Source organism: Desmodus rotundus, chromosome 5, assembly GCF_022682495.2.
Source record: "Desmodus rotundus isolate HL8 chromosome 5, HLdesRot8A.1, whole genome shotgun sequence".
In the NCBI taxonomy this organism is placed as follows: Eukaryota; Metazoa; Chordata; class Mammalia; order Chiroptera; family Phyllostomidae; genus Desmodus; species Desmodus rotundus.
In genome coordinates, this window is record NC_071391.1 from 82,776,278 (window position 1) to 82,801,028 (window position 24,751).

At 41.1% G+C, this 24,751-nt stretch overlaps 1 protein-coding gene and 1 long non-coding RNA gene across 3 annotated transcripts in view; one reads left to right on the forward strand and one right to left on the reverse strand.

The window, feature by feature from the left end:
• Positions 1–4,480: 4,480 nt before the first annotated feature.
• On the reverse strand, positions 4,481–14,944 carry PLET1 (placenta expressed transcript 1). The gene is made up of 4 exons (XM_024570785.3): positions 14,754–14,944; positions 10,242–10,443; positions 7,527–7,588; positions 4,481–5,301 (listed from the first exon to the last, which is right to left on the reverse strand). Exons 1-4 carry the CDS (start codon positions 14,929–14,931, stop codon positions 5,087–5,089), a joined length of 657 nt encoding a protein of 218 aa, XP_024426553.1. The 5' UTR covers positions 14,932–14,944; the 3' UTR covers positions 4,481–5,086.
• A 9,699-nt stretch (positions 14,945–24,643) lies between these two features.
• The window catches only part of LOC123480805 (uncharacterized), a 28,727-nt gene continuing 28,619 nt past the window's right edge, over positions 24,644–24,751 (forward strand). For both annotated transcript variants that reach the window (XR_006656918.2, XR_006656919.2), the window contains exon 1: positions 24,644–24,746. This is a non-coding gene — a long non-coding RNA (uncharacterized lncRNA). The remainder of the gene's footprint in view (positions 24,747–24,751) is intronic.

Below are 24,751 nucleotides of genomic sequence, written 5' to 3' on the forward strand. Positions count from 1 at the left end.
GCCCTTCCTACCAGTCTGGGTGGGTGTGGTTTCTTTAATTCAGTAGTTGTCAGGCTTCCATTCAACTTGATTTCTGATGGTTCTGAGTGATGATTGTTCTATAATTTAGTTGCATTTTTGATGTGGTGGTGTGAGGAGGCGAGCCGTGTTTACCTGTGCCACCATTTTGACTGGGAGTCAAGAATGCTTCTTATCATGCCACCTGTTTGGCCTCTGAGAACAGAGTTCCTTTGGAATGTAGAAGTAAACAGATCTGTGACAATATGTGTTTTCAGCAAACAAGAGCCTAATTTGTTTCCATAATAACGCCTAATAATTCCCAAAGTACTGGGGAGAAGTCAAGACTCCATTCCTGAATGAGAGAACTGTGTTTAGGAAAGGAAAAAAATGTACCCTAACCAGATTGTGGGGTATAATGTATTCCACCTACAGTCTGTATTGATGTCTGTGCAATTAACTAAATTCTGGGTTTTGGCATTTGTTGAATTGTGAATTAACATTATGCCAGACCCTATGTGCCTGGTGTCTTAGTCACCATGTTCTTAAGGCAAGAGTTAGCTCTGGTTCACCGACCTGGAATCTGGTGTTATATTGTTCAAAGTCACTCAGTGAGTGGAGAGCTGGGATTTGAACCTATGTCTGTTTGGCTTAAAAAGAAAACTATGCTCAACAATTAAAGTAATGTTTTAAAATTTTTTCCCAAGCTCTTTAAATGTGCTTTGTCTACATAATTAGTTATTTAAGCCAAAGACTTTTTGAGTTTGTTGGACTCAAACATCTGTTCTACAGCTATTTTTAAATACAGGTTTATGTATGTATACATAGACAAATAGATATTTTTGCATATGTTAAATTATTTTATACGTATATCAGGTGTATATATTTAATTTCATTCTATCTATTTATGTGGATGTAACATACAAAGCAGTGTAAGGGTAGTCCATTTGTCCTAGTTTCACTGCTGGGCCACATTCAAAGAAATAAAATCCAGCAATCAGAAGTAAAATAATTCTATGCCCTGGCTGGTGTGGCTCAGTGGATTGAGTGCTGATCTGTGAACCTAAAGGTTTCTGGTTCCATTCCCAGCCAGGGCACATGCCTGGGTTGCAAGCCATGTCCCCATTTGGGGGGGGTGTGAGATGCAACCAATTTATGTATCTCTTGTACATTTCTGTTTCTCACTCTTTCTCCTTCTCTTCCCCTCTCTCTAAAAGTAAATAAATAAAATCTTTGACAATAAAATAATTCTAATTTTCACTCTCCAGATTCAACTTTTTATTCTGTAGAATAATTTAAACCTTTTTCCCATTATTTAGATTTTCTAGGAAAAGAAAGAGCCTAGGAGCAGACCATGAAGGCTAGAGTACCTTGTACTTATAAGCTTGATGGGTGGGCCCTGGGTGGTGTGGGTCAGTGGATTGAGTGCAGGCCTGCGAACCTAAAGCTCACTGGTTGGATTCCTGGTCAGGGCACATGCCTGGATTGCAGGCCAGGTCCCCATTTGGGGGCATGTGGGAGGCCGACAGTCGATGTTTCTTTCCCTCTCTTTCTCCTTCCCTACCCCTCTCCCTAAAAATAAATAAGTAAACTATTGTAAAATCAAAAAATAAAACAGGAACTTTATAAAAAAGAAGCTTCAAGGCTGGAGGCGAAGTCAGGGCTAGAGGGAGAAAGATTGTGAAGTCACACACTAGCCATTTGTAACAGTTACAAATTAGAAATTTTAGTCCTTGTTATAGACACCATTTTATTTCAACAAAATTATATTATTATAATACTTGGTTTCCTTATACATCATTGTATCATTTTTGATGCTTTTTTAGGCATTAAATAATTATATAGTGTTTACTTTGTGCCACGTGCTGTTTGAGGTGCTTTATATATATTAATTGATTTAGTATCAACAGGACAACCTGTGAGGTGGCTACTGTTTTACTCCTTATTTTACAGATGAAGAAACCAAGGAGTACAGAAGTTAAGTAACTGGTTTCAGGTCCCACAACTGATAAAGGACAAAATCAAATGAGGTTGAACTCAGGTAGTCTAGCTTCAGAGTTTATGCTTTAAGATAATTACAAACTATCACTCTTATGAAATAATAAAGTTTTACTTAATTATTAGTATTTTCAACATTTACCCTGCAGAATAATGTGGACGCGGGCAGACAATAAAATATTGTCTCAATCTTCTGCCCCTCCTGAATTTTTTTTCCTGCTCTTGAATGGTTGGAGTTATAGTTGGATCATTGACCAGGCTGGAACTCTTTCTGGGGTGTGAAGGTCTTTGAGGTAATGGGATTTGCAAGACATCAGTTTTCTTTCATACTTTCTCATAATGCATTATAGTGGGTAGGCAATTGCTTTTTCAGTCACGGAATAAAAATGCATTGAATTTACAAAGCATGATGGTGAAAACGAGAAAACACAAGGAGAACAAGGCTGGGCAAGTGAGTGTGGGAGTGATGGACAGTCCATCTATTGTTCATCTCTTTATTGTGCACGAGGTTAGAGCCCGTGGGCTTCCTTGTAGTAGCCTGTGTACATTTTTTCCCTTTTGGTGTATTTACTTTCTTATTAGGATCAGGACGTTAATTATAAATATGAGAACCAGGATTAGCTATTCCTGGGAGTAGTGAGAATGAATGTACTTCTGCAGCCCTTTACTCTTATTCTGCTACCCACCCTGCTTGAACAGTGACCAATGGCAAATACTTGGGACCTGTGCTGCTTGAATTCTTGTCTCCTGAGCCCAAGGAAGACATCATTTGAGCACAACACTATTTCTGAGACTGGATTTTTGCTTCAGGATCCTTCTTAACATGCTCCTAGCATCCTCTGTTGGTCAGATATGGCGCTGAAATAACACCTATTTACTATCTCTGACTAGGCCTTTAGAACTACATCTAGCAATGACAGAAATAAAAATTGAGACCTGAAAGAGGGCTGAGATACCTCTCGCCTAACAGATAACTGAGGTGGAGAAATTTAAAGGCACTTGTTTAAGGTTATCTTTGTACTTTGCAGCAGAACTGGAATGTAATAGGTTTCCTGCCTGCTAATACAGCACTCTCGCTCAGCTGCCTCTATACTGCTTGTCTGAATTCACCCAGATTTCTTTGAGTCTAAAAATTGCCCAGCTTCAGAGTGTATCTTTGCTGGATATTTCTCATACTTTGCACATGGACCTGAGATGAAACATGTTCCTAGCTTGCTGGGCGGGCAGGACTCACTGCTGGTCATCTTGGAGGTGGCGGCAGGGAAGTGGGGCATGGAGGAGTGCTGCTGGAGTGTGCAGCCTGCTTGTGTCAGCAAGGGACACCTATATCCTCTCCCTGTCACATGACCCAGGGGCCAGTTGTTCTGGGGGGTCTTAGGTGATGCTGGAGCTGCTCAGGGAACCCTTAGGCTGTCTTGGTTAAGGGTGCAGGCTCTGAAGTGGAACAGACCTCTCTTCAAAGCCCAGCTTCATACTTACTCAGTGAGTGACTCTGGGAAAATTATTTCTCTCTCTGCCTGAGTGTCCCCACCTGTAAATGGCTGTATTTCAAAGGGTTATTGAAGATTAAATGTGACCGTACATGTAAAGTGCTTAGCACATTGCTTGGCAGATACCAATAGCTACCGAGTGATGTCACAGAAAATGGTGAAATAAGGAACTCCAAGAATTGGTCCCTCCCCTGAAGCAACCTGGCAAATAAGCTGGCAGAAACTGTCTGTCAGTCAACCTTTTCAGAACTCTAGAATCTAACTTAAAAAAAAAAATCGAAAAACCTCTCACGTCTATTAGGGGAATGCTTATGAAGAAAGGCTGTCAAATTTTGACATTTAAGAAAATCTTTCAGGTCACTGGCTAACTGCTGCAGTTACACGAAGGAGACTCCAGTGACCACACAACAAGAATGCAGTCTTTGCCAAAATAGTTTAGAAAAGTCACTAAAGAAATGGGTGACTCAACAAGCAGCAACAACATGCCATGGAGAGAAGGGAGAATCTGATTTCCTGTGTTACTACATAACAATATTCAAAATGTCCAGTTAAGAAAAAAAAGACCTACTAAATAGGAAGGTATGGCCTATTCACAGAAAAAAAGAAGAAATTGACAGAAACTGTCCCTAAAGGAAGGCCAGTCACTGGTTGCTGGCATCTTGGAATTTAGCATAATTATTAAAAGAAAATTTTGTTTGTTATTATTGGCAATACCATGCTTTCTTTGGGTTTTATATTGCATTATGAATATTATAAATATTTTGCCCATTTCTCTTAGTGGAAAACACCATTTGGGGAAAAATGACCAGTTTACACTTGAAGAATATTAAAATTCAGAAAATTTTACCCATAGATCAGGCCTTGAAAACATACATCCTCTCATCTGTCTATTATTTTTTAATGCTCACACAAGTGAATAAAATTAGATAACATTCTCTGTATTTTAAGTTAATCACCTATTAAAAGACATTTGAATTGGACACATTATTGTTTGAAATATAGTTTATTTGGTGTGACATAAAAAATAAAGCCTTTATGCCATAACCTTTCCCTCTCTTTGGCTGCTCAGACATGGTACATTCCTATTTTCTTTCCCTTCAAATGCTACTGGTGTTGCCAGTAGCATGAGGATGATTCCTCTTTTCCTCGTTGAGTCATGTGAGTCATAGAAGCTCTGTAACCTGCGTGGGTTTGGGCAGAAATCAGGTCATCTCAAAAGTGAGGAAAGATTCTTCCCACAGAGACTCAGGACACAGAGGAATCATTTGGCAATGAACAGAAGTTTAGATTGGCAATGGAATTGGCTGTCGTCATGTTAAAACTAGAGCCAGAATTCCAGGTTACACCCAGACCAGGTCTAAGTGGTTACAAAAAGCCTAATTTGTGTCCTGAAAGATCCAGTTGAATATCTGTGTGCCCCAAATCCACCAGTGAGTGGACTGGCTACTCAACCCAGTCTCCTTTTTGGTCCAAAGCAGTGGCAGTAGAGTTGTACATTGAGGACACAAGGCCTTCATTCACACGCATGGCCGGAGCCCTGGCTTGAACTTGAATTTAGGAGGATGCAGTAGATACAGGAACAATTGTTCTCCTAGCATCCTCTAGAAGAGGAGTTTGCTGGTGAGAAAGACAAGCAGGATCTGAATGGCATCTGTGATGGGGCTGAGGAAGATTCTGTTGGCCAAGCTTCTGGTTGTGGTTGGAGTTGAGGTTGGATTTAGGTTTCTGGTTGTGGTTTGGATTTGAGTTGTGGTCAGGATTCGGGTTGTGGTTGGCCTGGTCGTGGAGATCATGGAGTGTGACGGTGTGGTCATTGCTGGAAAAAAAAAATGGCATCAGAACTACTGGTGGGTAGTGGGTGGACACTAGAGAAATGAGGCTAATCTGATTGAACACTGGAGCCAGAGCTCAGGAACAAAATTCAGTAAGAATGCCCCAAGAGCCAAATGTTTGTAGAGGCGGGGAAAACTCAGGGGAACAGAATGTCAAGGAAAAAAGGGAAGAACACTCTCTACCCTTAAGGTCTACACAGCTCTACAGGGGAAGGAATTTATACTTATGTAACTACTGAATTTGCTGTTGGGTTGGTTGTCAGCCCTCAAATGTCCTTAATATTGTATTAGATGAATCAGTGCAAATATGATCTAGAATGACACAATTATTTTTTGTTGCTGATTTCAAAGGATTGCATGTAAAGTTTGTAGGAACTAGTTACCACCCTGGCTGGGTTGCTCAGTTGGTTGAAGCATTGTCTCATACACCAAAAGGTTGTAGGTTCAATCCCCAGTCAGGGCACATACCTAGGATGCACGTTCGATCCTGGTCTGGGCACTACGGGAGGCAACTAATCAATATTTCTCTCTTACCTCAATGTTTGTCAGTCTCTCTCCCTCTCAAATCAATAAACATATCTTCAGGTGAGGATTAAAACAAAAAAGAACTAGTTACCATCCAGACCTGAGGATGGCTACTCCGTCTTTAAAGTATGTGGAAAGAGACGCCGTGCAAACCCCTAAATCTCTTTCTGTGGTTTCTGAGGCACTGGTCATTTTCCCACGCAGTATCTGACTACACATTGGTTCTCTGAGGTTGTCTTTGCTGAGGAGCAGAGAAAGCCAAGCCTGCAACCCTGGGTGGGGAGTGGGAAGTGGATGGTGGGTGGAATGTCTGATCCTGGAAAAACTGGAGCTTGGCAATGATGCCTTGAAGGGTCTGAGTTGACCACAGAAGGGACTATAAAGAAGGGAATTGTCCAGTGACTTGCTTAGGTTCATGGTTCCTCTGCCTGCTTGGAGGGTGCCTTTAAGTCTGTGGCATTGCCTTATCTCATTTAGCATTTCCCCAGACGTTTCTCTGGCATCTCACTGAGCCAGAAAGTCTGACACAACCACTATATTTTCATTTTTTTCAACTGGATTTTATTAGCATGGAGATAAGGAGTCCTGACTAGAAATGAACTCCCCCCACCCCGCCCTTTCTTAGCATTTATACTCCTGTTCATCCTGAAAATGTCCTTGAGGAATAAAATAACATCCAGTCCTTTCACAGAGGGAAAACCACCGATGAAACAGTTAAGGCTTTTATGTAATAGTTTCATGAGGCATAACCACTTTAAAATTTGTTTTTGAAAATAGATACCCCTTTGACCACATTTGCAGTGTATGACTGGTGGGAATGGGCAGTGGTGGATGTATTGCAGTGCTTGGGGGCTCCTGAGGAGGACTTGTTATCTGGACATTGAGAAAGATTAATGTTTCTTGTTCTTGGTTAAAACTTGTATTTAAAAACTTTATTAAAAAAAGATTGTCTTTATAGTTTTGATGTAAGTCTAAAAAAAGTATAAAAAATGTAAGATGTGAAATTTGAGTCCTAGTTTTTCCATATACCTTTGGTGTGACCTTAAGCGAGTTACCTACATTTTCTGAACTTCAATTTCTTGAATTTGTTTTAGCTCCCTAGAGGTGAGAGAAAGAAAGGGACAGAGAGCAGAGAGGAAGGGCAAGGGGCCTCAGGACGGTTTGAAGTTGAGGACTACAGCCTGTGAAAGAACAGTGGAAGTTCCTGGTGGTGGTGGCGGCCGAAGGACATTCTGAGAATGAATGCAGTTTTTGGTATTTTTGTGCTGTCAATTCTTCTTTGTGCAAATCTGCTGCCTCTTCCCTATAAAGTCTGCTATACCTGTGAAGGTTTTATGTGAGTTGGAAGTCTGTGGAAATTGAAGAGGGAGCTTTCATATTGCTGTCTGTGTGGCATTGAATAGAAATGGCTCCTGAGGAAGCAGCATTCTGGAGTCAGAGGTGACTGTGGGAACATAAGGCCCCTAGAAATTGGCAGAAGTCTTGGGGAAGGCTTTTTTTTTTTTTTCTACAGGACATAGGATAAGGGGTTGAGCTAAACATAAGTAGGTTTCAGTGTGCCAGAAGGCTCAACTGATATCTGCGTATCACATGACCAGAAGACTTTTTCCTGGTACCCACAAAGTAACTTTCCAGACTGATTGATTCACTGTCAGATATGTAAATGGGCTGCAAAGGAACTTACCTTGTTTTTTCAGTTTCAGAGAAGAAAATGTAGCCATTTTTTGTATGTTGACAGCAAAGGCTCTGTGGAGGGTAAATCAATGAAAGATAATGGTGAGGACCTCAGCTGTGGAATTCACAAGTTCTCACATTTCTGCCTTCCCAGAGGATCCTAACCTCTTAGTTCCTTTTGTACTTACTTTCTGTACAGTACAATTAGCAGATCATTAAATACTGGTCTGCTCTATATTGTCTTAACTAAGATCCTCCCTGATCTTGCTCCAGAGGAGATCATGTCCATCCCTCACCCCAGCCAACTTCACCACCCTGAACTCCCCACAGGCTGGTACACACCTCACCTCTGGTCTTTATTCAAGCCAGTCCTTCTGCCTGCAACATCCATCCAGACCACATCTGGCCACAGATTTAACAGTAACTCTGTGGCATTGTTTTCCCTGTGATTGTTAATCCAGGCAGATCAGAGAGATGTGCCCCTCTACTGCATTGTCTTGCTGTGAGCCTCTCCCTGCACTGGAGGGCCAGCACCTCGAGAGCAGGTTCTATTGTCAACAATGACAGACATGTAGTAGGTGCTTAATTTTCATTAAATGATCTGTAGAGTTTGGTGTGTTGTTCTTATATAAGTAGGTCCATTATTATATTGGCCTCTTGTTTATACATTCAACAATTAATTAATGAGAGTGCACAATGTGCCAGCCAGTCACTGTGCTTGGTGCTGAGGGGACAGTGGTGAACTGGACAGGCACAGTCTTACCCTTGTGGCACTTATGAGTCCCTTCAGAGAGACAGATTTTAAATGAATAATCAACTAACAAATTACGTAATTGATCACAGTGGTGACGGGTGCTCTGACAAAGCCGTGGAAGTGTGAGAGTGAAAATGGGGATCTGCAACTTACCTGGGAGTTTAGGAAATGCTTTCTTGAGGATGTGATGTTTGACCTCAGTAATCATTTCTGTAACAGCCTTGCCTCACCAAACCTCATTGTAAAGTTCATGGTCAGACATCCCTTCACACCACTTTTGTGCCCTACCAGCACAGAGGAGTCCCCTGCTTTCTTTATCTCGCGTGCTGCTCCCCTCTCCTTGTCGGCCTTGCTGATCAAGGCCGTGTGTGTACATTGCAGACCAGCAGAGAAGCCAGTGCATCAAAGCGTAGGGCGAGTCAGGGAGGTCTGGAGGCCACACTGTCAGTGGGAATGTGCTGTTTCTATTGCATATTGTCCCTGTTTGGTCTTTTATCTTTTGTTGCTGTAATGAGGAGAGATGAAAGGAAAATTCGTTGCCCTAATTAGCCTTGGCTGGCCTCAGAAGAGACTGCTCTAGCTGTGAGGCTGGATTGTAGCAACTCCTTTTGGACTCTACTCTTGCAGGTCTCTCTGTGGGAGCCATCTAGGTCCAAGCAGGCCCTGGGCGTGGCAGGTGAGTGTGGGATGGCCTGTCTGCATCATCTACCACTGTCCACAGAGACTTGGTTGCTGTTCACAGTGGACATAGACTGATGGTCAGACTTGCACTTTCAGCCCAAAATGGCAGGCCAAACTCTAAGGACCTCTCAACATTCCGTCTCTAAAGTAAACTTGGTAACAAATCCCTGGCTGGGAGGAAGGTTTTTGTTGAAGTGCAATGTGAGCCCCTGGTTGGTCTCACCTCGGAATGAGAGTGTGTCCATTTGGTGTGACACTGGGAAGCCAGTTATTGCACAATCATCACACTTTCTGTTTGCAAGCTATTTCCAAAAGGAATCTATGTTTTAAGAAATGATTCTCCAGTTTGATTGTAGAGAATTTGAAGCAAACAGGGTGCCCAGTGACAAAGATTCTTTGCTTGATCAAACTTCAGTCAGGCTTTGGAACCTCCTCCTAGGCATCTGTGCACTGCTTGTAAAATCCAGATTTAGGAAGAACACTTCTAAGTCAGTTTAACAAGAACTTGTTTTTAAATATTTTTTTGAAGATTTTATTTATTTTTAGAGAGGGGGAAGGGAGGGAGAAAGATCGATCAGTTGCCCCTCATACATGCCCAGACTAGGGACCAAACCTGCAACCAGGTATGTGCCCTGACTGGGGATCGAACCCGTGACTTCTGGCTTTTCAGAACAACACCCAACCAACTGAGCCACACGAGTCCGGGCTAACAAGAACTTCTTACCATCGATATCTGATAACCCTTAATGTCTGATTGAGTTCCTCATTTTCTACCATCGCCTAGGTGATATCTCATCACCTTGGCATGCCCTTCAGCAATAATCCTGTTAGGGCAGTTTAGCCAGAAATTCCTCACCCCCTTTACAGGCCTCGATGTTTCCTTTCAGTAATTTTCCCTCCACTCACTCCCACCCTGCTCCTTGGCTATACATTTCCATTTGCCCATGTTATATTCATAATTGAGCCTGATTCTGTACTGAGGTCTCTTTTCTTCTATTGCAATAGTCCTGAATGAAATCTTTATATACACATATATATGTATTATGGATGTATGTATGTGCTTTCTTTAACACCAATTCTTTCTGTTTATGTTGAACGTACATGGTGTGTGTGTGTGTAAACTCCTGTAGATAAAAGGTAGGCCAAAAATGGTGAGGCAGAAAAGGAGTGTAGGTACTGAATTCTTCACATCATATCTAGATTGTATTTGGAGTCTTCCAAGATTAGTGTAAAACTGCATAAACCCAATATGAAATTGTAAAAGCCCAAATCTTATATATAGGTTCTTACTGTATCTCGACTGTAGTGATGTTCGTGGAAGGAGGAGATTTCCAGCTGGCCTCGAAGGACCCTTCATGTGTGCCCTTCAGGAAGTACAGGACGCTGCTGTTGCAGGCCAGGTCTGCTCTGTGCCAGAAGCCTATGGAGTTGTTGTTCGTGTCCAGTGCTCGCAAAACCACCGAACTGGTCCTGTAACTCACAGGAACAAATACTAGGAAGAAATGATAAGGAGACAGTCAGCCATCTATGTAGCAAGAAGGGATGAGGGTCATGAAATGAAAATTAACTGTGAAAACAAAGTTACAAATAGTGTGTACATATAGTGTGGTCCCATTTTTATAGAAGTTGAAAAAAGTGTGGAAGGAGAGCTATCAAGATATTAACTGCAATGATTTCTTGGTAGTGGGATTACAGATGATTTTTCTTTTCTTCCTACTGATTTTTTGTGTTTTCTAAATTTTCTACAGTAAAAGGTAGATAAAGGGAAACCTATTTTCTGGTCCTGGTTTTGCTAAGTACCAGGGGTGAGATTTGAGGCTGGCTCTTAACCTCTTGAGCCTGGGTCTCATTTGTCTGGTGAAGAGGATGAATGTGCCCTGCCCTTCTTTCAGGGGCGTGGAATGTGGGAAGAGTAAGGGTTGATGCATGTGAATGGGTCAAATGGGCCCCCTGGGAAGTGCTTCCTGAAAATTGGCAAAGTCATTGCCAAGTTAAAGCTAAGCCTGTTTCCTAGTCCTAGAAATGCTGAAGCTCTTGGTCTCTGTTGTTGAGGATGAGGGAAGGGGGGCCCCCCCCCCGCTGAGCCCCTAGGGCCCTAATCCAGGTAATTGTCAAATGACCCCTTAGAGTTCCCTAACCTTCTTCATTCAGCTGAGTCTCTTATGACCTAGCCTGGCATGTACTCACAGGGGACCCCACTGACACTTGTTAATTCCATTTGTTAATTTCAGAATCCTGTTTTGTAATTGGGAGACAATTTCAAGAGAATATCTCATTTCCTTCCTTAAAAGATACCTTCTGAAGGAATTCCTCGATGCTAAGGTGTTTGCCAGGGTACTTTCAGACTCCCAAAATTCCTTCGAAGACCCCTTCACAAACCAAAGAACATGGATCATGTAGCACAATAGGATCAGGCAGTCCTGGTTCTGAATTCTAGCTTTAACAAATCATTTCACCTCTGAGCCTCAGTTTCCTTATTCTTCATTATTCACTCCACAAATATTTATTGAATGCTGGCTTTGCACCAGGCCTAGTTCTAGGTCTGGACAGAATGATGTTATCCTTTTCACATGGAGATTGTGACACCTTATCTTGAAAGGAGTGAAGAGAACAATGCAAAGACTTTAATACACTGTGGATGTTAGATAAATTGCAGTTGTTATTCTTTCTAGCACAAAACACTCCTCTGTTGTATTTATGTGTATTGCCAGTTAATGTGGGCTGAGCCAGGTCCTGTGGGCCCTGACTTGCTCGGTGAGAACTTGGCATTCATCCTAGATGTGTGCATGATGGTGAGGTGGACTGTGACAAGTGATGGTGTCATCCAGGTAGTCACCAAACATGTCAGCTCTCCCTTGGGCATGCTCTTGCCTCTGTCCTTTCTTCTGCTTTCCCTAACTCACCCTGGCTCATGTCCTCCCTCCTTCTCTCCTAGGCATCTGTTTTATTTGGATTTCTGGTCTCTGTGCTCTCTTCTTTTCAGCCTGCAGCCAGATCAGACTTCCACACATAACACTTCCATCCAGACACTCCTTTCCCAAACCTTTAAAGTGCTCTTATTTCTAGAGCATCTAAACATTTCTGCTTCTGTTCTGTCAGTTACAGTACCCAGCATGTAGCTTTGTGACCCTCATAACCTAGCTCACTCTACTGTTTGTGGCCCCACTGTAGGGCCAGCCAGTCTTCCCCTGGATCTGAAGACACACTTGACAAACACTGGCAGGCGAAGACCTGGGCCTGGTGTTTGTTCATGTCTGGCTGTCTCTGTGGAATCCTTGCTTCATTCTCATCACACATTTCCTCCCCGTTAAATTTCCAAAATTGTGCTTATGACCCACGTCCGGGTCATTTCAGCCTTCTCTTCCTCTCACTCCTGAACCATTTATGTTCTTTACTGTAGAGTTGAATGCTTAATTACATTCTGGCTTAACTGTGTACTGTGGTTTCATCAGTATCAGTATCTGGCCAGCCCAGTGCTGGGTACCTGGAGAGCAGTAAATAACTACTAACTGATTAAAAAAGTTGTACATCCAATGCTGTGTGAATACCCTTAAAGCTGAAGATTCAGGAAAAAAGATAGGTAAGTTACATACCTCTTGTCCTTAGAGTAAAAAATGGAGGCAAATGCTGACCTAGTATAGTCTTAACATAAATGTCATCGCGTTAGGGGTTTCTTTCAATGATATGAAGACAGACCCAGGGAACCTGTTGTAAGATGTTGCCTGAGCTGCAATTGTCTTGGGACCTGCTAAGCCATTTATACATGACTTACCAGTGTTGACACAAACCCTGATATTTAGAGATTTTCAAAATCAAAATAAGAAGTAGTTAGTTTGTGTGGGCTTTTACTTGGTCGCCGTAAAAGTTAGTGCCCCGGCCAGCCGAGTCCTGCAATGACACTCTACAGGGAAATCACGGAGAGTGTTTTGTAATCATAGGTGTGCAATCTGGCACTTCAAACTCTTGTGGGCATAGGGTTTTGACTCAACCTAAATCATTCCTACAGTGTATCACAGAACTGTAGCACATTCTGAGATGACATCAGATGAAGTTTGGGGAAGTACATTGCATCCTTTCTTCCTTCCCCTTTCCCTCTGCTCCACCACTCCCTCTGTAAACGCCGCAATTTCCCTTTCATCCAGCGTGTTCCCTTTCAAGGGGTCTTTCCCTTTTAAGGTGTCTTACTAATCATCTTTTGACTCCTTTTTCTCCTGTTCGCCTGCTTTCAGAAAGCTCATCATCCCCCATCTCTGCACCCCCTACCCTACTTCCACAAGGTAGGTTTTTGTTTCTTCTATTTCAACAGCAAAATCCTTCACCTTGGGAAGTATCTTAAGTCAGAGCTCTATAATCCCTTTTGCAGTAGTCCCCCTGGCCCCCCAGGTTCTTTCCCATATACAGGATCACATATATGCCCTCCTTATCTTCATCTTGAATTACAAGATTATCCTCCCTGCCCTGTAGGACAAGATCCACTGCCTGAGTGAGTAGGACAAAGTGAACCTTACCATAATCGAGACATTTTGTGACAGTACCCACACAAAAAAAGAACAAACTATAAGCTGCCGTGGGTATGTGAAGACAGGCTATAGTCATTTACCTGCTGAAGCCTGGAATCTATAGACTGTGGGTGTGGCTCTCACCCTGGCAGTCTCTGCAAAACTTGGCTAGAGTTTAAGAGAGACAGGGTAACACAGTATATAAGAAGACAGGCCCTGAAGCTGGACAGCCTGGCTGAACAAAGCTGGACTGTTATTTAGGTTCAAATATTAGTTATGTTACTAGTGATCTTGGGTAAAACTTTGACTTACCTGTGCCTCAATTGTCATCTGTAAAATGGGAAGATAATAGCATTGACCCCTAGAACAGTACTCAGCACATAGTAAGTATCAGCTGTCATTACTATAACTGAGAGGCATATAGTGTAGTGGTTAAGGGCAGAGTCTGAAGATAGATTATTCAAGTTCATACCCCAGCTCTACCATTTAAGTAACTCTGTGACCTGAGTGAGTCACTAGCATTTCTACTTCTGTGTTTTCATCTACAAAACAAGAATGACAGTGGTCTCTACCTAATAGGTTGTCATGAGGACTAAATGAATTAATACATGTAAGCCACTATATTAAATGTTGTTATGAAAGCAGTTAGAAGGCACTTGACTTGTAGGGTTAGCTGATACCAAAATGCATACTTATAAAATATTACTAGGAACCTTTAAGAAAAAAATTTGATTAGGAATGAAAGGAACAAGGTTCAAGAGCCAGTTTAGCCACTTACTAGCAGTGAGACCCCGAGTGAGTCATTTAACTTCTCTCAGCTTCAGGCTCCTTATAGAAGATGGGATAACAATACTTTCCCTGTCCAGCGAACTAGATTGTTCGCTTGTGGACTAAATGTGAACAATGCCTCCTGGAGTTGTGCAATGGGTAGTCATCCACAGGGGCACTGTTTTATTAAATGGGTGTGAAAAGATCACAAAGTGTGATGCAATTATCATCCCTTAAGATAATAAACATGCTGATTTTAAGTCAGGACTTGCTGAGGGTGTGCTCTTGCTGGGTCTCAGTTCGCCCAGGGGGATTTAATGACTCCTTGTCACTAAGGTTGGCACAGGGAGTATGCAGAAATATTTCCGTCCAACCCACTCTCTCACATGTTCTCATTCTTTCTGTCCCCACTACCCATCCGGGTCAAAAACACGTATTTTGTATAAATGAGAACAGAGATGGAGAGTTACGTTATGAAATTCTCGTAAACTCCTCTTACAGAAAAAAGACAGCAGAGAGAATGGCTTCCACTCACTTGTGTAGACCTTGTTGTCTTCATAAACATCTGAACTGGCCATGATGCCAGTGGTGGGGATGACTGCACTGAAGGACATGCAGCTGTCACTGTCATTTGCAGAGCTGGCAGAAATAAACAGCATTCCGAGGCACAGAAACAGCCCCAGGGATGGCAGCGTGGACCCAAGGACTGCCATGATCTTGGTCTGTTTGGACACTGCTCAGTCTGGAGCTGGGTAAGACCTCACCTGTTTATATGCTGGAGTTTCTGGGTGAGGTCATGCATGTAAATTCTGCTCTAACCACACCCCAGCTTCTGAAATTTGTCACCATGATCCTTTATCAATTCCAGTTTTGCTCAAGAAAGAGAATGTAGTGATTATGGATTTATTCTGCATCTCACTCACCTTAGTACCTGCGATTTGAAGAAAGCTGTGGAGAAAGGTTTAATGCTGGCAAAGTGAAATTAGGGGTTGAGTAATCATTACATACCTGGCTCATTTAGAAGCTCCAACTGTTCTCCCTGTAGGAGAAACTCAGGCATAAAGGCTCTCTTTTCTTGAAATATTATGTATCCATTTCCCACTCTCTTTAATTGAATGTGTCTCTAATCCCAATTCATTTTGTGACTAGCATAGAACTAAAAACATTGTGCTTCTGGATTTACATTTGGAAAGAAACAACTTTGGTCCGTTTTACACTATAGAGCAAGGAAGCTACTTTAAAAAAATCAGAAAACATGTTTTTCATATCTCTTCTCTGATTTACTCACTGAAGGAACAAAGAGAGCAGAAATATTCCACCATGTGAGTAGAAAGAAAACAAAAAATGTAGAATTGAATCAAGCTGATATTTATAAACTATTTTTTAAGAGAAGCACTTAAGTAATGGTGGAGTGAGGAACTCTGAAAAACTCGCTCCACCTGAAAAGCAGTGAGAGCATTAACAAAAATGGTCAAAAATCAACTTTTTCTGAACTCTAGATATTAACCAAAGCTTGCAACAATCTGGGGAGCATTTGTTTAAGAAAAATGGCTAAATCTTTTTAAGCACAGGGAGTATTAGGGCATTTTAACCTGTCCTGTTTCCATCCCCTCACCCTATCTCTGTGGGAGCCTTAGAAACCAACAGTCTCACGATGGTCGTCATGAAAACCAGCAAACTGACAGCCAGTGAAACGTAACAGAAGTGGTTTGGAGCTTTCTATAAAAGCTGCATCCTCACAGAATTGTCTTTATTTGACCTGACTCAGAATGTGCAAACAGTCTTATTCCTAGGGCATTTGTTAAAAACAAAGAGTGGGATTTTTAAAAACATTGTAGCTGCCTGAGGCTGTGGTTCCAATTGGGACTAACCAAGAGCTGTGCAAAAAATGTAAAAGAAAAATCTTGGGAATAAGATGTTGGTTGGGGCCTTTGAAAAGCTCTGACAAATTCCTGGGAATCTAGAAGGATGTGTATGTACAGGGCTGTGGACATACCCAAGAAAGCCCTAATCTCTCATTTCTGTCTCTGTACAGGCTGAGCTGTACAGGCGGGAAAATAAGGCTATGGCAGAGCTGTAAACTACTTATCCAGTCAGTGAAAGTATGCCCCAAAACACACCCACAGAAGAATTTGGCAAAGTCTGGGGAACATACTGGTACAGGCATTAAAGACATCTGTGTCTATTTGTTAGCTGACTACTAAGCTAACTGAGCAGGGTCCTCAGTGGCCACAAATGATAAAGAATATAGGCCTTACAGAATTAAATCAGATAAGTCACTAAACAAACGCTAGCAGCAGCAACAACAAAAAGTAATAACAACCAATGGGAACTGCAACAAACCCTGGGAGAGAATCTGGGTCCAGAATGGCCACATTATAATTTTTAAATGCTTTTTTTTTTTTAAATTACAAGACATACCAAAAACAGAACATATAGTCCATACACAGGAAAAAACTCCTACCAATAGAACCTGTCCCCAAGGAAGCCCAGATGTTGGACTTACTAGACAAAGACATTAACTCAAGTATTGTAAATATGTTTAAAGAATAAAAGGAAAATATAAGAAAGACTCATAAAATAAAGAATATTAATAAAGAGATAGAGTTGATTAAAAGTACCGAAAATGTACAGTTGAAAAGTATATCTAAAATGAAAAATTTACTAGAAGGACTTAACAACAGATTTCTTAGAACTGGAAGGAGAAAGTATCAATAAACTTGAAGATATTCAATAAAGATATTAAATAAATTCAATGAAAGAAACTCAACTTGTACACTGAAAACTACAAGAGACCCAGAATAGCCAAAATGATGTTGAAACCACAACAATAAAGTTAGAGAACTTACACTTAGCAATTTCAAAACTTAGTACAAAGCTATAGTAATCAACACAGTGTGGTATTGGCATAAAGGTAGACATATAGATCAATGGAAAAGAGTTGAGAGCTCAGAAATAAACCTGTTTATTTATAATCAACTGATTTTTGACAAGGGTGCCAGGACAATCTGAAGGGGGAAAGAATAGTCATTTCAACAAATGGTGCTGGGACAACTGAATATCCAAATGCAAAATTATGAAATTGTACCTCTTCCTCACACTATGTCAACTCACCGTGGACCAAGAACCTAAATGTAAGAATTTAAGCTAGAAAACTCGTAGAAGAAAACATAGGTATAGATCTTCATAACCTTGAATTAGGCAACAGTTTAATAGATATAATGCCTAAAGCAAAAGCACCCAAAGGAAAAAATAGTTAAGTTGGACTTCATCAATATTAAAAACTTTTGTTCTTCAAAGGACACTTATCAAGAAAGTGCAGACAGCCCAAATAACAGAAAAAATATTTGCAAATCATATATTGATTAAGGCCTAGTATATAGAATATATAAAGAACACTTACAACTCAACAATAAAAAGAAAAATACCCCAATTAAAAAATGAGCAAATGGCTTGAGTACTTTCTCCAAAGAAGATATACAAATGGCCAATATATACATGAAAAGATGCTCCACACCATTAGTCATTAGGAAAATGTAAATCAAAATTACAAAGAGATACCAATTTACAGTCTCACAATGGCTATGATGAAAATGACAGAAGATGAGTTGACAAGGATATGAGGAAATTGGAACCTTCATGTATTGCAGGTGAGAATGTAAAATAATCCAGACACTTTGGAAAATAGTTGACATTTCTTCAAAAGATTAAACATACAGTTACTAGTATATGACCCAACAACTCTACTCCTGGGTATAGATACACAAGAGAATTAAAAACATGTCCACACAAAAACTTGTACATAAATGTTTATAGGAGCCTTATTCAAATAGCCAAGAAGTGAAATCAATCCAAATGTCCAACTCCTTAATGGATAAAAAATGTGGCATTTCCATCAATGGATTATTCAACTCTAAAAAGGAATGGAGTACTGGTAGATGCTACAACATGGATGAACCCTGAAAACATGCTAAGCAAAAAGAAGCCAGGCACAAAAGGCTACATATAATATGATTTCACCTGTATGAAAGATCCAGAATAGGAAGATTTAATAGAAAGTGGTTGCCAGACACTGGGGGGAAAGGGAGAATGAATGGGAAGTGACTGCTAATTGGCTTGGGGCGATGGAAATGTTCTGGAATTACAAAGTAGTAATCGTTTTATAATCTTGTGAATTTACTAAAAAAACAACACTGAATTGAGTTTTACGGTTTGTGACTTACATTTCACTAAAATTTTTTCTTGATATTCTGTGTAGGCAAGTTGGGAGAGTAGGAAGAATGCAGCAGAACTTGAGTATTAGATCTGGTTTAGAATATTGGCTTTAGGAGAGTTTTAACCTACCTGAGCTTTAGTTTCTACTTCTAAAAATCTGGGCATTAATCCTAATCTTACATCTTTTTATGTATACTAAGAAAAATATTTGTAAGCTGTTCAGGGGGATATGGGGAATTGGACACATAGGAGGTTTATAACACACGCTAATTTATTTTCTCCCTCCCTCCCTCCCTCCGTTCCCCCCTTCCTTCCTTCCTTCCTTCCTTCCACCCTTCCTTCATAACCAGGTTCTAACAGGATCTCAAGTGATGCCTCAAATAGCAAGGGTTTAACTGTTGATTTGAGTAAACCAGGTTGGAACTGAATGTTGGACTAATTGGATGAAAAAAGGGTGCTCTAATAAATCTAGCCTAAACTAACCTCCCAGTATGATATGATCATAAATTCCTAACTGGGCAGGTCATGATGGCTAGTCACACCCCAGGCAAATAACTTTTTAGTAAAAGGTTTATTTTTGCCTTAAGCAAGCCCTGTCCATTGTTTTTGAGCATCTAGTTTAACACATTTTTGAAATGCCTGTTTTTCAGACTCCTCAGAAGTATAGCCACCCTTAAGAGAGCACATAATCTTGGTAACTATCCTGTAATCCAGGCCCCTTCTTTCTTTATCCCACTCTCACGTAATCACTCTTACGTTCTCTTCTTAATTCCAACTGTATAAAAGTAACCAAAACCATTATTCTCTGGAGCATTTGAGATCTTGTTTCCCAGCATTGTTGTCAGTTTTGACTCAAATAAATTCTTTAAAAAATTCTCTACAAGTTTGGATGTATTACATCAACATTTATTTTGGTATAGCTGGCAGGATCCCAAAGAAACTCATCCGGGACCACCGTGTGGACCCACACCCAGTGCTAGGTACCAGCAAGGATCCATTGTGCCCCAGCAGCTCTCTGTTTTGTGTCAGGTAAACTTGGGTGAGTTTGCTCTCTTGGAATCTTGGATTTCCCTGCTTTAAGTAGCAAGTTCTGACCTGCCCCCAAAACTTGCCGTTCTGTGGAGAGCTTATATGCTAAGACTATTCATACTGTCAAAAGTCTGGTGGGCACTTGAATACCTTGTTGGTCTGTCTGGGAAGGAGAGCTTTCAGAGAGGAGAGCAGTGCATCTTCCCCAGGTTAATACCTAAAACGAGGATTCCTGAAATTCACCAGAAATGACCATTAGTGAATACAGGGATCCTCAGTCTGAGGCGCCCCAGGTTTTTTGATCTAGTCTCCTGGGTGTGTCAAAGGCATGAAGGAGGCCCTGGCCAGGTAGCTCAGTTGGTTGGAGCATCGTCCCTATGTGCCAAGGTTGTGGGTTCGATTTCCAGTTGGAACATACAAGAAGCAGTTAATGAATGCATAAATAAGTGGAACAACAAATCGATGTTTCTCTCTTTTTCTTTCTCTCCCTCTCTCCTTATCTCCCACCCCCCCAAATCAATTAAAAAAAAAAAAAGGTGGGAGGGATGCAACATGGCCACTGTGGGGAAAAGCACATGGGCTTTAGAGTCAGAGAAGCCTCTGTTTGAATCCTGCCCCTCATGTTGTAACATTGGACTATACTTAACTAGTCTGAGCCTCAGTTCTCTTATTCATACTGCAAGGCTAATAATGCCAGCCTCGCAGGGTTGTGTCAAGGTTTAAGAGATAATGCAGGGGATATGCCTGTCACAGTAAGTGGTGGTTCCTACCCACTGATTGCAGGACGCGGCACAACTCTAGGAGGAAGGACCTGGAGAATACTTACTTTCATTTGTTTGCCCACAGTGGATTCTTAAGTCAATGTGTGTTGATTTAGGAACTAACTAGGTTGTACCCTTTACCTCTTTGGTTCAGGGTGGTAGGTGTTATACTTTGGGGGATCCCGTAATGTGGATCCTTATGCTTCAGAGGACAATCTAAATGGTCAGATTTTCAGAAGATGCAGACCATCCTTCTCAATCCCTGAGGCCTTATACATTTTCAGAGAGATGACGCACCATTGTATATGACATTAGGAATTTTCAAGTTGAACTGGCTCTAGAGACCATTTTAACTGAACTAAATAAAGAAAGATTAAACTTGTCTAAGGCTATAGACCCTCTTAGTGGCATATTTGAGGCTAGTCCGTAGCCTCTTTCCTTCTGGCTGGGTATGCTCTTCACTGTAGTTCTACTATTTAGTTAATACATACTAGCTCAATGTAGCATCTTGGATTCAGATGAGTGAAAGTCAAGGTATAGTATATTTTAATTTTAACATGCCATGTCCATACTTTGTAGTGCATTTGGGACTCCTGCCCAGTCAATTTCCACTTTATGGAACTTGGAGTTTACTAGAAGTTTACTATTGTCATTGTCCTTATATCTTTGCCCAAGACTTCTTGTTGATCACATCTGTGGCTTCAGTAAATCCTAAACTGTGTCAAGAGCACAGTTGGATTGGCCCAGTCTTTACCCACAGGCACCATTTGTATGCAGTGGTAGTGGGCTCGGGCGGGGGGAGGGCATTTCGTGAGCCGCCCACGGGCACACAGTGCTAGGGGAAGTAACCCTGCTCTGTAGTCACTTGTCACCAAAGTCTAGCCTGTTGCTAGCCTTGATCAACTGCTCACTTGTTTTTATGGAACAAGAGAAGTGAGAACAAAATGTTGAGATTTTTAAAAAGAAAGCAAACATTTATCCAATTTAATTTTTGTTTTCATATGCAGCTTTTTGACATTTTGTGAAATATCTTTTCTTTTATGAAATTATGGTGATTATAGATTACAGATAGTAGGTTCCCCCATCTGTTAATTTTTTAATGTCCTTATCTGGCAAAATGAAAAAATTGACACCCTACCTAGGTCCCTAAAATCCAAAGTCTGGAAGCTAGTGATCCATGAGGGTTTACTTTTTTATTATAACTTCCAGAAATATCTTATGTTGCTGTAGCAAGAAGCAGTGATCGCTGGCATCTAGGTAGAGCTGGAAAGTTGACTCAAGAAGAGTGTTCAGGGACCCCTTTCTTGTTGAGTAGAAGGTTGGATCTTTTAAACTCTTCCTTCCAATGTTAGAATCCATGGTGCCTCCCCATGTTGGATATCAGTTCTATTCATTTTTAGACAGAAATAAAAGTGTTGAAGGGATTTAGTGGTCTGGCCAGAGAGGGGGTTGGTAGGTGAGGAAGTAAAATGAGACAAGAAGGGAAGTCAGGGCTCAGTGCTTCCCAATCCCCAAATAGATGAGGAACTAGAAAAGGTGTCCCCAGCAGAGGAAAGAGGAAGGTTTGGACACCCTCTTCCTGGGGCCGGCCAGCTAGCATGGGCTCCTTGCTGGAGAGGCAGCCACCTCCTGCCTGGGAAGTGCATTGCAGGGTGCTGAGGAGAGCTTAGCAAGCCCAGGTCAGTTACCTCTGCAAAGAGTGGCTATACTTTACAATTTCTCTGGAGGGCATACCATTTTATGAAGCAATTCAAATGCATTGCTCCTACTGTTTAACCAGACAGTTCAAGAGTGAAAAAAATATGGTATGGTTTAAGCTGTGGGGCCTGGATGGGAACTCCTAGGATTAGCTCTGTTCAGTGTGTGCTCTGACCAGAATGTAATGGGGATGCTGCTCCGAGGAAGAGTCCAGGAAATATGCTGCTCATGGAAATTCCCTTACACCCAATTCTTTAAAAGTGTAATGGTTTCCTAATATCGTACCTTACTCACATACGTCTTCAGGTAGCTTACAGAAATACAGGAGTTAAAAAGTAAGAAATTAGGATATAGAGAAAATAAAGATAGAAAGAAAAAGGTAATAAGAGGGCAGCAGGTTTGTTAATTCAGAAATGTTTGCCGAGCGTCTCTGGGGGTTTGGTGCTGCCGCAGGCACAGGGAGAATGAGACAAACCCCTGCTCTGACGGAGTTCATGACACGCGGAGGCGCACACTTTCAAGGGGTGGGTTAATCTGTTACAACAAGGCTGCTGAAGCACAGCCCTGAATCCAGCCCATAACTTTCCCTTTTCAATAACGTTCCATTAGTTTAGTCACAGGAAGTTCCTTTAATTCATTTAATTCTCTTAGATGCTACTCACTTTAGCCATTAATCGTGAACTATGGTTTTTTTCCTTTTGTGCTGATTTGATACTATGTGGTAGCATTTAAATATTACTGTATACTGTAGCATCTGATCTTTCCTAAAAATAAAACAAATGACAGTATCTTCTCTCCTGATAACAAATAGGCTCTACTTCTAGCCTTGTATACAAATGCAATTTTATTGCTCATGTAATTTGTGGGTATTTGAATTTCCCAACTATCTGTAGCATTGTTTTCTGAAACATTGAGAAGCACTGAGTTAAGAAATTAAAAGTTTATTCTGTGAACATGTCCTTCAGTTGAGGATTATTACTTCAAAGATTTAAAAAAAAAATAACACAAAAAGTCTATTTTTAAATGATCATTGAAATTAAAACATAAAATCTAAAAATTCTAATGGGATTTGTGGATCCTAAGAATAGGATAGATTCCATTTGGAGATATACTGACTCGTTTAAATTATTTACAATATATTAATTAGGAGTTATTAATATGCAATTATTGTATTTTAAGAACTTGTTCAAATATTACTGTTTTATTTTTGGTGTCAGTAAAGTTATGGGGAAAATACCATAGTGCCTTTATCATGACTAAATATTTGAATAATTACAATATATACTCGTAAGCCAGAGATTCTGATCTAGTCTGTGTGCAGTGAGGCCCGGTCATCAGCATCCTGAAAGCTCTTCAGGTTTGCTCAGGCGCAGCCAGGGGTGAACACCGCTCTGCCGGGTGGTGTGGGGAGAACAAAACTAAGACATTTATGCTCTCAAGGGCCTGTGAGAAGTGAGGAGAGGAAAAGGAGTGCCTGTTTCTGAGCCCTGTTGAGCCAACCCTTGCTCGATAGAGAGCTGCTTTCAGAGTTGCGGTGCTTGATCCTCATGACGGTCCTGAGCTAGGTACTACCACCCAGTCTGCAGACACTGGGATCCAGTGAGAGTAAGTGAATCGACCAAAAGCTAGTAAGTGAAGAAGCTGAGATTTCTGTCTGCTCTGTCCTGTAAAAAGCAAATGATTTTAGGACTGAACTGGAATTCAAACCCAGGTCTATCCTTTTTTGGCTCTGGACTCCTACCAGTCTATGACATTGCCCTACAAAAAAGTTCTAAGCAGAAAGTGATTGGTTCAGGAAGAACAGGAACATTATCTTGACTTTCTGATATTGGTGCTCTGGGATTTTTGTTTTGTTAATAATTCTTAGGATCTCTCATTTATTAACTATGTGTAATAGGAGTGCTGTTTTATGGTAGCTGGAAATAAGCTTTCTTGCTGTTTTACTCTGAGCAAATAAGTACTGTTATTTTTATTTGCTTACTCTAGAGCAGTAGATCCCAACTGGGGTGATTTGGTCACCCATGGGGTATTTGGCCATGCCTGGAGGGATTTTTGGTTGTCACAACTGGCAGGGAGTGCTCCTGGCATTTAGGGAGTGGAGACCAGGGGTGCAGTAAAACATCCTGCCGTGGACAGGACAGCCCCCAGGACAGAGAATTTTCCAGCCCCAAATGTCAGTGGGGCTGAGGTGGTGAAACCCTGCTCTAGAGGACAGGAATTGAGTTATGTGGTATATGGAACATGAATGGGTTTAATAACAAGCAATAAATAGCATTTATTAAACATCCATAATATTTTGAAACTTCAGTTGGCCAGTCAGCATTATGTTCTTGGTATCACTCCTAAAGCACCATTAAAAATGATTTCTAACCTCAGAAAGCTCACACTCTAATGGGAAACCATGACTTTGAAAAGTTGAGCAGCTATGAAAAGGGAAAATTCATAGTTCAAGCGATGAGAGGAAGATGCACACAGGGTTGTTAAGAGCAGGATCTCTGAAGTCAGGAAGACAGATCTGCTATTATCCATCCTTCCCTATTTGCTACCCACATAACCTCAGACCAATATATTGAACTGCTCTGTTTCCTTGTCCATAAAATGGGGATAACATTAGCACCCACCTCCTAAGTTTGTTGCTTTTAATGAGATAGTACATGTAAGGCACAATACCCAATATAGAGAAGGCACTCAATAAATGCTTGTTTTTCTTGTTGTTATTATCACTGGCGAGATTCCACTGAGGTGGTGCCTGGGAGCTGCCCACACCTCCTCCAGAGGGGAATTCCAAGATGTCCAGGTTTCTGCCGGTCCTTGAGCAATGAAAGGTGAG